Genomic DNA, 13119 nt, shown 5'->3' on the forward strand with positions numbered 1-13119 from the left:
GCAAATGTCTGTAACAGGAAAATGTGGTGTAGAAACCATTAAACCTAGATTGTGGAGCAATGGAAGAAAGTAATTTCATTGGATGAGTCTTGTTTCACACTATTTCGCACTTCTGCCCGAATTTACTTCCCAAGAGTGAAACATGGTGGGGGCTTGTTGAGGATTTGGGCAGCAATATTGCAGTATTCCATGGCCCCCATGGTTACTCTGAAAGGTCACATTATTGCTAAAGATTAATTATGTGACCATTTTGGTTGATCAGGCTCATCCCACGGTAGAATGTTTGTTCCACAGTAATGATGCTGTATTCAAAGAGGGCAGGGCACCTGTTCACACAGCTCACATTATTGAGGACTGGCTTTGTGTGCATAAGGACCATTTGTTCCGTCTCCCCTGACCACCACTGTCACCACATCTCAATATTATTAACTATTCAAACAATGCAAAATCCAGGTTGGAATATCAACAGTTTTATGGAAAGGATAGGTTGCTACTCACCATTACGGATACATAGAGTTGCAGACAGGTGCAATGAAAAGACTGCTACACACTGAGCTTCAGGTCAGAGCCTTCTTCAGAAAGGAAAACACACACACATTCACACAACCAAAACACCCCGTGTACACATTATCACTATCTCTGACCACTCCGGTCAGAATGCAAATTTGTCACATCCAATGAAAGCAGTAATTCAGAGTGGGGCAAGGAAGAGGGAGGGACAACAAGGTATTGGTATGGGAAGAGAAAGCAGCACTGCCTGGCAGAGCATGCAGGGGGGGGGGGGGGGGCAAAAGGAGAGGAGCAGAGACGGGGAACAGACCAGTGGTTGCACTGGCAGAGGACAATACACATTGAGGGTGATGGAGATATGAACTGGGAGAAGGTAACAGGACAGAGGGGCCGAAACTGTTGCCACAGACTGAGGCAGGATGATTTTGGGAACAGAGAATGAGCTGCAAGTAAAGCTCCCATCTACACAGTTCAGAAAAGCTGATGGTGGAAGGGACGATCCAGATGACCTGGGTTGTGAAACAGACATTGAAATCAAGCATAGCAATCTATCCTTTTCATGAAGGATTCAGCTGCAGGTTGTGTAACAGGGTGGTCCATTTTGCTCTTGGCCACAGTTGAGCTGTGGCCATTCATCCTGGCAGACAGCTGGTTGCTACCAATATAAAAAGCTTTGAAATGATTGCAGGATAGCTGGTATGTGATGTGGCTGCTTTCGCAGATAGTTCAGCCTCTGATGGGATAAGATAAACCTGTGACATGTCTGCAGTAGGATGTGCTCAGTGGGTCAATTGGGCAGGACTTGCATGTGAGTTTTCTACAGGTATATGGTCCCTGTGACAAGGGGTTCCGATTGGGAGTGGCATGGGGATGGACTAAGATGTTGTGGAGCTTGGATGGGTGATGGAATAGCACTTTAGGAGGGGTGGGAAGGATCTTGGCCAGGAGTGCCTCATTTCAGGACATAATGATAGATAATCAAAGGCCTGAAGAAAGATGTCATTCAGTTGTTCCATTCCAGGGTGGTATTGGGTGGCAAATACTGCAGTCCTTTATAGCTGGTTCTTGTAGGTGGTGGGAAGACTGGGGGTGTGCGGGGATATGGCACAAGAGATCTGTTTGTGGAATGGGTCTGGTGGATAGTGCCTGTCTGTGAAGCTCTTTGTGACACGTTCAGCAAACTGTACAAGGGAGATTTTGTCACGGAAGATATGCAGTCCCTGGGAGGACAGGCTATATGTGAGGGATTTTTTGTGTGAAAGGTATGGCAACTGTCAAAATGCAGGTACTGTTGATGGTTGGTGGATTTCTGCTTTCATTCAACATGACACAGTTGCATTCTGGCCAGAGCAGCCAGAGACAGTGGTCATGTGTGTGGAATGTGCTTGTTGTGTGAATGTGTGCATTTTTATGTTTTCCTTTCTGAAGAAGGCTTTGACCAAAAGCTCAATTTGCAATAGTCTTTTTGTTGTGCATGTCTGCAACCCAATGTGTCATATTTATGGTGAGTAGTAATCTATCATTTTCATAATACTGTTATTATTTAGTCTTCTTTGTCTAGTTTTGGAGAGAACTGTGCATAATTACTATCCATCTTCATTATCATTACCTGAACTTGCTGCTATTTTGCAGGTAGAATGGTGTAAGATTTCCTTGGAAACCATACAGTGCCTGCATTTATCCATTCCAAGATGGCTAAAAGTTGGTCTTAATGTCAATGGTTTTTCTACACTGTATTAGGCAAAAAGGTGGGAAATTGAGGAGATGGGACCTGGATAAAATGAAAGAACCAGAGGTTGTACAAAGTTTCAGGGAGAGCATAAGGGAACAATTGACAGGGATGGGGGAAAGAAATACAGTAGAAGAAGAATTGGTAGCTTTGAGGGATAAAATAATGAAGGCAGCAGAGGATCAAATAGGTAAAAAGACGAGGGCTAGTAGAAACCCTTGGCTAACAGAAGAAATATTGAATTTTATTGATGAAAGGAGAAAATATAAAAATGCAGTAAATGAAGCAGGCAAAAAGGAATACAAAAAAAGGGTATAAAAATATTGAAGGTGTATGAACTACCAGCATATCAAAAGTAGGAGTATGGTACATTTTATTTGAAGAAACAAGTATGAGAAAGTTTTGTACAAGATTAGCGCTCTTTTGTTGAATGCTGATGGAAAGCTAATGTGAAATTAAATGCCTTTCGACAGTGTGTGAAAGGGCCACATAATGGGTCTCAAATGATGAGTTGGTTGAATAATCTAATATCCAGATTTGTGGAGCATTCAGATGTGGCAGTGGCGTGGCGACGAACTGCGTGGCAATGTGAAGGTAGGCATACTCATTATCATGGTTCCAGTCACCTGTTTCTAACAACCAAAGAGAGAATAACTATACTTTGCACCGATCACATCATAAGCCGATCACATTTGCACCTGCCAGGTAAGAATGAGTAATGGACACTCTGCAACATACCATTATCCTGCACCATTGGTCAGAAACTAGCAGCAGATGAACTAAGGAATTACTGTCTCATCCCAGTCACCTGGAGAGAGGTCCCATTCTTCTGATGCTCTGGAAAGGCACAGCTGTGTTGCTTGTGGTGGCATGGTATGGGGAGCCACTGAGAATGACTTCAGGTCATAGCTGGCTGTGATAGAGGGAACCCTGACAACGCAGTGGTTCACCATGTACATCCTGTGTCCTCATGTGTTACCTCTCATGTGACAGTATTTTGGTGCTATTTTTCAACAGGACAATGCTCGACCACACAAGACACAGGTCACTATGAACTGTCAGCATATTGCTAACATGCTCCTGAGGGCAGCAGGATATCTTTCCCTGATGGAACATGTAATACCAACTTGGATTCAACTCTGTGCCAGTGCCATCATCCAGGGTACCAAGGACCAGTTGCAACAATTGTTGGCCAGCTTGCCACAGAAGAGGATATGATATGACACCTTTCCCAACCAAGTCAGTGCATTCATCGAGGCCAACGAGTCTGGGTTAAGGCCAAAGTGACACAAGCTGCCACTTGGGATGCAAACCTGAGAGAGCGCTAGAGGTGCTACTGCAAAAAGTACATGTCACATTTGGCAGTGGCTGCTTGGAACACCAAGCTATGAGCTTCAAGGGGTACCTGGGATACTGAAGTGAAACATTTGTATACATTCTGTATCACAGTTATCAGCAAAAACAGACAAGGGGCCAAGTATAAGAAAGAAAAGGTGAGGCAGTGGGGTGGAGGGAGGGGATGAGGGGCGGGGAGGTCCAATGATACATCATTTGCGTGATAAAGTTTCTCAAACTGGCTCTGCGGGACTGACGGGGTGCGACACAATATTGATAGGTGGACTAATATTTGTTTTTTTTTAATTTTACTTGATTTTGTTATAAGCACTGAAATAATATCAGATATCCTCTGAAACCATTCATTTTTATTTTCTCTTCCCATTCTGGGTGCTTCACTTTTTTTGTCAGGTAGTGTATAAGCAACACAATGGGTGGAATCTGTTAACTCTTTATTAGAGAAAATGTAGAGCATTTCACATCCCAGAATGGTCATGGCCAACTGTTCTTTGGTATGCAGGAAGTTTCTTCTAACAGATAATGTTAGATGTCGGTAAAAAAAAAATGCTGAATACTGTACAAGTCTTCTGGAGCAATTAAATGAATAAAGTGCATGATAAAAGGAAAATAGTTTTACTCATCAGGGCAATATAGCTGCCTATAAAAATGCAATTTAGCAATAGAGAAAACTGAGTAGTGTGAAGTATTTATTTATATATTGCTGCTAACAAACTAAACTTACAGCTTCATTACCTAATCCAAGTTTTATAACACAAACTGTATGCACCGTTGATGGTTTCTGCTTTATGGGCATTAAGATATGGTCCAAGGCATATTTTTTTGCCTAATGTTAGAATTATGCCCATAAAACAAAAAACATCAATAATGCAAATATCGGTCTCCATTCTGTGACAAATTTAATGATTTTTCTTATATCTATCCCATTGACCATATTTTCCATGACTTCCAGATACTACCATATCCAAGGTAATTCATGTTGCCATAAAATATTCAAACAGTGATGAAATTATATGGGGCATAAGACAGGTATTCTGCAAACATTTGATAATCGCACTTCAGACACGAAAAATGTTGTTGTTGTTGTTGTTGTTGTGGTCTTCAGTCCTGAGGCTGATTTGATGCAGCTCTCCATGCTACTCTATCCTGTGCAAGCTTCTTCATCTCCCAGTACCTACTACAACCTACGTCCTTCTGAATCTGCTTACTGTATTCATCTCTTGGTCTCCCTCTACGATTTTTACCCTCCACGCTGCCCTCCAATGCTAAATTTGTGATCCCTTGATGCCTCAAAACATGTCCTACCAACTGATCCCTTCTTCTAGTCAAGTTGTGCCACAAACTTCTCTTCTCCCCAATCCTATTCAATACCTCCTCACTAGTTACGTGATCTACCCATCTAATCTTCAGCATTCTTCTGTAGCACCACATTTCGAAAGCTTCTATTCTCTTCTTGTCCAAACTAGCTATAGTCCATGGCTACCCTCGATACAAATACTTTCAGAAATGACTTCCTGACACTTAAATCTATACTCGATGTTAACAAATTTCTCTTCTTCAGAAACGCTTTCCTTCCCATTGCCAGTCTACATTTTATATCCTCTCTACTTCGACCATCATCAGTTATTTTGCTCCCTAAATAGCAAAACTCCTTTACTACTTTAAGTGTCTCATTTCCTAATCTAATTACCTCAGCATCACCCGACTTAATTCGACTACATTCCATTATCCTCGTTTTGCTTTGGTTGATGTTCATCTTATATCCTCCTTTCAAGACAATGTCCATTCCGTTCAACTGCTCTTCCAAGTCCTTTGCTATCTCTAACAGAATTACAATGTCATCAGCGAACCTTAAAGTTTTTATTTCTTCTCCATGGATTTTAATACCTACTCCAAATTTTTCTTTTGTTTCCTTTACTGCTTGCTCAATATACTGATTGAATAACATTGGGGAGAGACTACAACCCTGTCTCACTCCCTTCCCAACCACTGCTTCCCTTTCATGCCCCTCGACGCTTATAACTGCCATCTGGTTTCTGTACAAATTGTAAATAGCCTTTCGCTCCCTGTATTTTACCCCTGCCACCTTCAGAATTTGAAAGAGAGTATTCCAGTCAACATTGTCAGAAGCTTTCTCTAAGTCTACAAATGCTAGAAATGTAGGTTTGCCTTTCCTTAATCTTTCTTCTAAGATAAGTCGTAGGGTCAGTATAGCCTCACGTGTTCCAACATTTCTACGAAAGCCAAACTGATCTTCCCCGAGGTCGGCTTCTACTAGTTTTTCCATTCGTCTGTAAAGAATTCGTGTTAGAATTTTGCAGCTGTGACTTATGAAACTGATAGTTCGGTAATTTTCACATCTGCCAACACCTGCTTTCTTTGGGATTGGAATTATTATATTCTTCTTGAAGTCTGAGGGTATTTCGCCTGTCTCATACATCTTGCTCACCTGATGGTAGAGTTTTGTCAGGACTGGCTCTCCCGAGGCCGTCAGTAGTTCCAATGGAATGCTGTCTATTCCGGGGGCCTTGTTTTGACTCAGGTCTTTCAGTGCTCTGTCAAACTCTACACGCAGTATCGTATCTCCCATTTCATCTTCATCTACATCCTCTTCCAATTCCATAATATTGTCCTCAAGTACATCGCCCTTGTATAGACCCTCTAAATACTCCTTCCACCGTTCTGCTTTCTCTTCTTTGCTTAGAACTGGGTTTCCATCTGAGCTCTTGATGTTCATACAAGTGGTTCTCTTATCTCCAAAGGTCTCTTTAATTTTCCTGTAGGCAGTATCTATCTTACCCCTAGTGAGATAAGCCTCTACATCCTTATATTTGTCCTCTAGCCATCCCTGCTTAGCCATTTTGCACTTCCTGTTGATCTCTTTTTTGAGACGTCTGTATTCCTTTTTGCTTGCTTCATTTACTGCATTTTTATATTTTCTCCTTTCATCAATTAAATTCAATATTTCTTCTGTCACCCAAGGATTTCTACTAGCCCTCGTCTTTTTACCTACTTGATCCTCTGCTGCCTTCACTCCTTCATCCCTCAAAGCTACCCATTCTTCTTCTACTGTATTTCTTTCCCCCATTCCTGTCAATTGCTCCCTTATGCTCTCCCTGAAACTCTGTACAACCTCAGGTTCTTTCAGTTTATCCAGGTCCCATCTCCTTAATTTCCCACTTTTTTGCAGTTTCTTCAGTTTAAACCTACAGGTCATAATCAATAGATTGTGGTCGGAGTCCACATCTGCCCCTGGAAATGTCTTACAATTTAAAACCTGGTTCCTAAATCTCTGTCCTACCATTATATAATCTATCTGATACCTTTTAGTATCTCCAGGGTTCTTCCATGTATACAGCCTTCTTTTATGATTCTTGAACCAAGTGTTACCTATGATTAAGTTGTGCTCTGTGCAAAATTCTACCAGGCGGCTTCCTCTTTCATTTCTTACCCCCAATCCATATTCACCTACTATGTTTCCTTCTCTCCCTTTCCCTACTACCGAATTCCAGTCACCCATGACTATTAAATTTTCATCTCCCTTCACTATCTGAATAATTTCTTTTATTTTATCATACATTTCTACAATTTCTTCGTCATCTGCAGAGCTAGTTGGCATATAAACTTGTACTACTGTAGTAGGTGTGGGCTTCGTATCTATCTTTGCCACAATAATGCGTTCACTATGCTGTTTGTAGTAGCTTACCCGCATTCCTATTTTCCTATTCATTATTAAACCTACTCCTGCAATACCCCTATTTGATTTTGTGTTTATAATCCTGTAGTCACCTGACCAGAAGTCTTGTTCCTCCTGCCACCAAACTTCACTAATTCCCACTATATCTAACTTAAACCTATCCATTTCCCTTTTTAAATTTTCCTAACCTACGTGCCCGATTAAGGGATCTGACATTCCACGCTCCGATTCATAGGACGCCAGTTTTCTTTCTCCTGATAACGACATCCTCTTGAGTAGTCCCCGCCCGGAGATCCGAATGGGAGACTATTTTACCTCCGGAATATTTTACCCAAGAGGACGCCATCATCATTTAATCATACAGTAAAGCTGCATGCCCTCAGGAAAGATTATGGCCGTTGTTTCCCCTTGCTTTCAGCCATTCGCAGTACCAGCACAGCAAGGCCATTTTGGTAATTGTTACAAGGCCAGATCAGTCAATCATCCAGGCTGTTGCCCCTGCAACTACTGAAAAGGCTGCTGCCCCTCTGCAGGAACCACACGTTTGTCTGGCCTCTCAACAGATACCCCTCCGTTGTGGTTGCACCTACGGTACGGTTATCTGTATCACTGAGGCACGCAAGCCTCCCCACCAACGGCAAGGTCCATGGTTCATGGGGGGAGGAAAATATTGGGTAAAGTTCATTGACCTAAAAGGGGAGTACAACAAAAAAGCAAGTGAATTTTTTTCTCTCTCTCAGGTGCTAATTGCTGATTCATTGTTCTCTTCTTTCCTTCCTGTACTCTTTCATCTGTTTACTGTGTTTTTTCTTCCTGTATTCCAACCATTTCAGAGCAGTTTTTTTGCCTCTTCTACCCTAGAATCCTTCCATGTTCATTATTTTGCTACTAAACATTTCTCAGTCAGCTGTTTCTTCGGCTTTTTTTTTTCTAAATCCTTTTTAACTTTATGGATCCAACTCATTCTTGACTTATTATCTCAAACATATTTTAAGATGTTTCTGATTAACCTACTGTATTACGTTTCAGCAGTTGCATTTCATACAGAGCCCAAAAAATACCAGTCTTCTTTTTCTCAGCCCTTGTGATATGTTTCCTATGTTTCAGTAAATTTTGTCATTGCTATGTAATTTACAACCTTCCATAGTTTTTCATGGGCCTAATATTTTTCTAATGATTTCCCTTTCTCGTATTTACAATTAATCTATATTACAGTTTAATGTAACACATTTCGTTGCATACAGTATGGCTTCTCTTTAGTATTTTAATGCCTTAATTTGCATTTTAGACAGGCAATGTTTGTTATATAAGTTTTTAGTTATACCATAACATCCTTTCCTCTAATGGAGCTTTTTCCAAACCATTCCCTTTGATTATCTTCCCGAGATATATATTTTTTTTTTAATCTTTTAAATTTTGCTAATATATGTTTGCAGAAATTTTGTTGCATTTTTAATGTTTGTAATTTTTTTTCAGGAATTCTTAATCTTTTCCTATTGGCTGTTTCTTCTAAAAGATTAATCTAGCATAGTCATCTACTAATACTACACAATTTATTCCAATATTTTTGTAGCCTTTTCCCAACCCTATAGAACACAGTTAAAAATAACTGAGGATCAGCTATTACCTTGTTGTACATCTGTGTGAACTCTTTATTAAAACAAGACATTGTTTTCATTCCTGAGAATTTTTACTTTGCCCTCATGAGAGCTCCTATTGTGCCACAGGGCAGCTACATCAAATACTGTTTGAGCATGTAATACTGTTTTATTACTCAATACATTTAATTATTACTTTGTATGACTGTAAGTGATCAACCCAAAGCTTGGTTTCAGCACCACACTGTTTTATGAAACTAATCTGACTGGAGGCATTTTAAGTGAAGTAAAAAATACTTGGTTCAACTGGAGTGAAACACTAAAAATTTGTATTTTTTTAACACTTCACAATGCAGCCACTAAACAACACACTACAAATTTCATTACTTTCTTGTAACACCTTGACAGTGTTGCAATTTCCGCAAACAGTACCAGCTTTTGCTTTTGTAAGCATTTTGCACACTTGCTCCTGATAATACCAGGTGGACCGGTATGAAATGAGCATTAAGATACAAATGTGTCAATAGGGAACATTTGTTGTGAATGAGCCTTCATTTTTTTAAATTTTTTTTGTTTGGTTGGTATGACATCTGTTAAAAATATTTAGTATACATCAAGTCATGGAACAAACAACATCATATGTTTTCATCATGTTAACGATGTCGAATTTTGTACCAGAAAGTGGTGATTTGTGGAAAGCATTAATTTTTTATTTTCATTTGAAAAAAAAAAAGTGCTGCAGAGTTGCATCGAATGCTTGTCGAGGCATATGGTGATCATGTTCTATTAGAAGCAACATGCAAAAGATGGTTTCAATGGTTCAGAAATAATGATTTTGATGTAAGAAATGAAGAACGTGGAAGACCACCAAAAAAGTTCGAAGACGCCGAATTGCAAGCAATATTGGATGAAGATGATACTTTGAGTCAGAAGCAAATGGCAGCAATATTAAATGTTGCACAACAAACAATTTCTGACCGTTTGAAAGCTATGGGAAAGATCCAAAAGTGTGGAAAATGGGTGACACATGAATTGAATGAAAGACAGATGGAAAACCAAAAAACCATTTGTCAAATTTTGCTTTAAAGACATGAAAGAAAATCAATTTTGCATCGAACTGTTACTGGCAATGAAAAATGGATTTATTTTAAGAATCCTAAACAGGAAAAATCATGGGTTAATCCGGGACAACCATCAACATTGACTGTAAAACCAGATCGATTCAACAAGAAGACAGTGCTCTGTGTTTGGTGGGATCAGAAAGGTGTGGTGTATCATGTGCTTCTAAAACCCGGTGAAACTGTGAATACTAATCGCTACAGACAACAAATGATCATTTTGAACTATGCATTGATCAACAAAAGACCAGAATGGGCCAGAAGACATGGCAAAGTAAGTTTTTTACATGACAATGCACCTGTGCACAAAGAAAAACTTGTTCAGGATACAATCAAAACACTTGGCTGGGAGCTGCTACCCCACCCACGGTATTCACCAGACTTGGCCCCTTCCGACTACCATTTGTTTTCATCAATGGGACATGCATTGGCTGAGGAACACTTCAGTACCTACGAAGAAGTTGAAAATTGGGTGTCTGATTGGTTTGCTTCAAAAGACGAACATTTCTAATGGCTTGGTGTCCACAAATTGCCAAAAAGGTGGTCAAAATGTATAGAAAGCAATGGTCAGTACTTTGAATAAAATGTTTTTACTTTTCAATTCAAAATTAGTGTTTTATTTTCACAAAAAAACACTCATTTCATACCGGTACACCTGGTAAATAAATGTATGATCATGGCTTTACCATAAACTTGTATTTGTGACACAATTGATATACTATCATGGGATGTTTAAAGCTGAGCTTAGATTAGTTTTCAGGTGTTGTTAATACCTTTTTCAGCACATACGAACAGCGAATTATCAGAATAACAAGAAGAGCAATGGCTTTTTCGGAGTAATACCTCTTAATATACAAAATAATCAGTGTGACTAGACTAATGCATAATACAATCAGTTGTTAGTATGCTTAAGATAATTAGCTTGCAGTGGCTACTCCAGTTGATTAGTATGTAACTTGAATTGTCATTTGAGCCTTAAGGGTGGGCATCATGCTGGAATGTGATGTGTGACACTTGATGTAATTTTAGAAATATTACTCTTTCTGTTTATCATTCCAGGATCCTTAAATAAAGAAAAGCTACTACTAACTTTTTGTATGCATCAATTTACTTGCAAAATATGTACTTAACCATAAACCTTATTCTCGTAATGATCAGTACTATATTTATTTGTAGCAGCATATCTGAAACAGCATCACCATGCCGGAGGGCCAGGAATGCGCAGTGGTGGTCCAGCAGGGCAAGTGCCTCGTACACGTGAGCAAAGGGCAGAAATGAGGCAAAACAAGTATCGGTACCTCTATCAGGTACGGACAGCACATGGAGATGTCATTTGCCAGGTGAGAAATTTCATTTTGTACAAAGCTCTCTAACTCTTCCGATAAAACAATTAACTGTAAACCTTGAAAATAACTGAGGTGTGCATTGGCTTATGCAACGGACCTGTATTTTGGATGAGTGGATTGCAAACTCATATGCAACAAAATTAATGTAAGTTTCCTTTGTCGCAGTCAGTTACTCCAGCTGAATGCCAGGATGGTTGGTTCAGTAATGCAACAGCCAGTTTCTTCACCTCATGCTTCTCAACTAAGTTAATGTTCACCTTTAACCACAGTGAATGTTGAAAGTAGCAGCCAATGTTAGTTAGTTTGTTTTACTACCACCCTTGCCTTTGGAACTTCTCATGAAATATGAAACCAGATATCAGCAAAACTTTTCACAACTGGCTTATATTTAATGAATTTTAGAAGACAGCATGCATGTGTATCTCCCATGTATACCATCTTCTTGACTTCTAGAGGTGTACTCTGCTTCACGTCATTGTGGAAATCACGAATAAAAAGTTGGAGAGATTCTGTTTTTAAAAAATGAGAAACCCAGGATTTAATATAGCAATATTATGAAAAGTAACAATATTATGAAAAGAATAGTTGCTACTCATCATATAGCAGAGATGCTGAGTCACAGATAGGTACAACAAAAAGGCTGTCGGAAAGTGAGCTTTTGGCCAACAAGGTCTTCATTGAGACAACATACGCACACACACACACACACACACACACACACACACACACACACACACACACACACGCAAATGCAACTCATGCACACATGACCACAGGCACTGGCTGCTGAGGGTCTGGCCTGACCACCCAGCGACTGTAGTGAGTGTGTGAGTTGCATTTGTGCATGTGTGTGTATGGGGGGGGGGGGGGGGGGGTGCATTTCTTTTGCAGTTGTTGTCTCATATTTTAAACTCCAGAGATACTTATGGGTAAACTTGCAACATGTAATATAATGTCATATTATTGGATATGCTGCAGTAATTCTGTGTCTTTTTGACACAATATTTTAACAGCATAACTCAATATCATCATCCAGCACTCCCTGATGCATGTCTCAGTTTACCAGTGAGCACCTGATGACAATGAACTACAAAGTAAAAATGTTGTGTCAAGAGGATGTGACATCCTGGCAGCATTCTTGAAAAGAAATCACCTATCACCAGCACTGGCAAAACGTGAGGATTGCTTGTACTGTTATGCTGAAATACATCACTTCTTAGGTACGTCAACAATATGTACATAAAACTTCCTGGCAGATTAAAACTGTGTGTCGGACTGAGACTCAAACTTGGGACCTTTGCCTTTCGCGGGCAAGTGCTCTATCAACTGAGCTACCCAAGTATGACTCGTGCCCTGTCCTCACAGCTTTAATTCCACCAGTACCTTGTCTCCTACCTTCCAAACTTTACAGAAGCTCTCCTACGAACCTTGCAGAACTAGTACTCCTGAAAGAAAGGATATTATGGAGACATGGCTTGGCCACAGCCTGGAGGTTATTTCTAGAATGAAATTTTCACTCTACAGCAGAGTGTGCGGTGATATGAAACTTCCTGGCAGATTAAAACTGTGTGCCAGACCGAGACTCGAACTCGGGACCTTTGCCTTTCGCGGGCAAGTGCTCTACTGACTAAGCTACCCAAGCACGACTCATGCCCCGTCCTCACAGCTTTAATTCCACCAGTACCTTGTCTCCTACCTTCCAAACTTTACAGAAGCTCTCCTGCGAACCTTGCCCGCGAAAGGCAAAAGTACCGAGTTCGAGTCTCGG

The 13119-nt window shown here is 40.2% G+C and overlaps 1 protein-coding gene across 2 annotated transcripts in view; it reads left to right on the forward strand.

Annotated features, from left to right (window-relative positions):
• The window catches only part of LOC126354413 (transmembrane protein 198), a 331011-nt gene that overhangs the window by 305399 nt on the left and 12493 nt on the right, over positions 1-13119 (forward strand). Inside the window, exon 6 of one of the 2 annotated variants that reach the window (XM_050004032.1) lies at positions 11182-11345. In XM_050004032.1, coding sequence (XP_049859989.1) covers positions 11182-11345 — 164 coding nt within the window. The remainder of the gene's footprint in view (positions 1-11181; positions 11346-13119) is intronic. The other variant, XM_050004033.1, reaches the window with a different exon arrangement.

This window comes from Schistocerca gregaria, chromosome 3, assembly GCF_023897955.1.
Source record: "Schistocerca gregaria isolate iqSchGreg1 chromosome 3, iqSchGreg1.2, whole genome shotgun sequence".
NCBI classification, from domain to species: domain Eukaryota; kingdom Metazoa; phylum Arthropoda; class Insecta; order Orthoptera; family Acrididae; genus Schistocerca; species Schistocerca gregaria.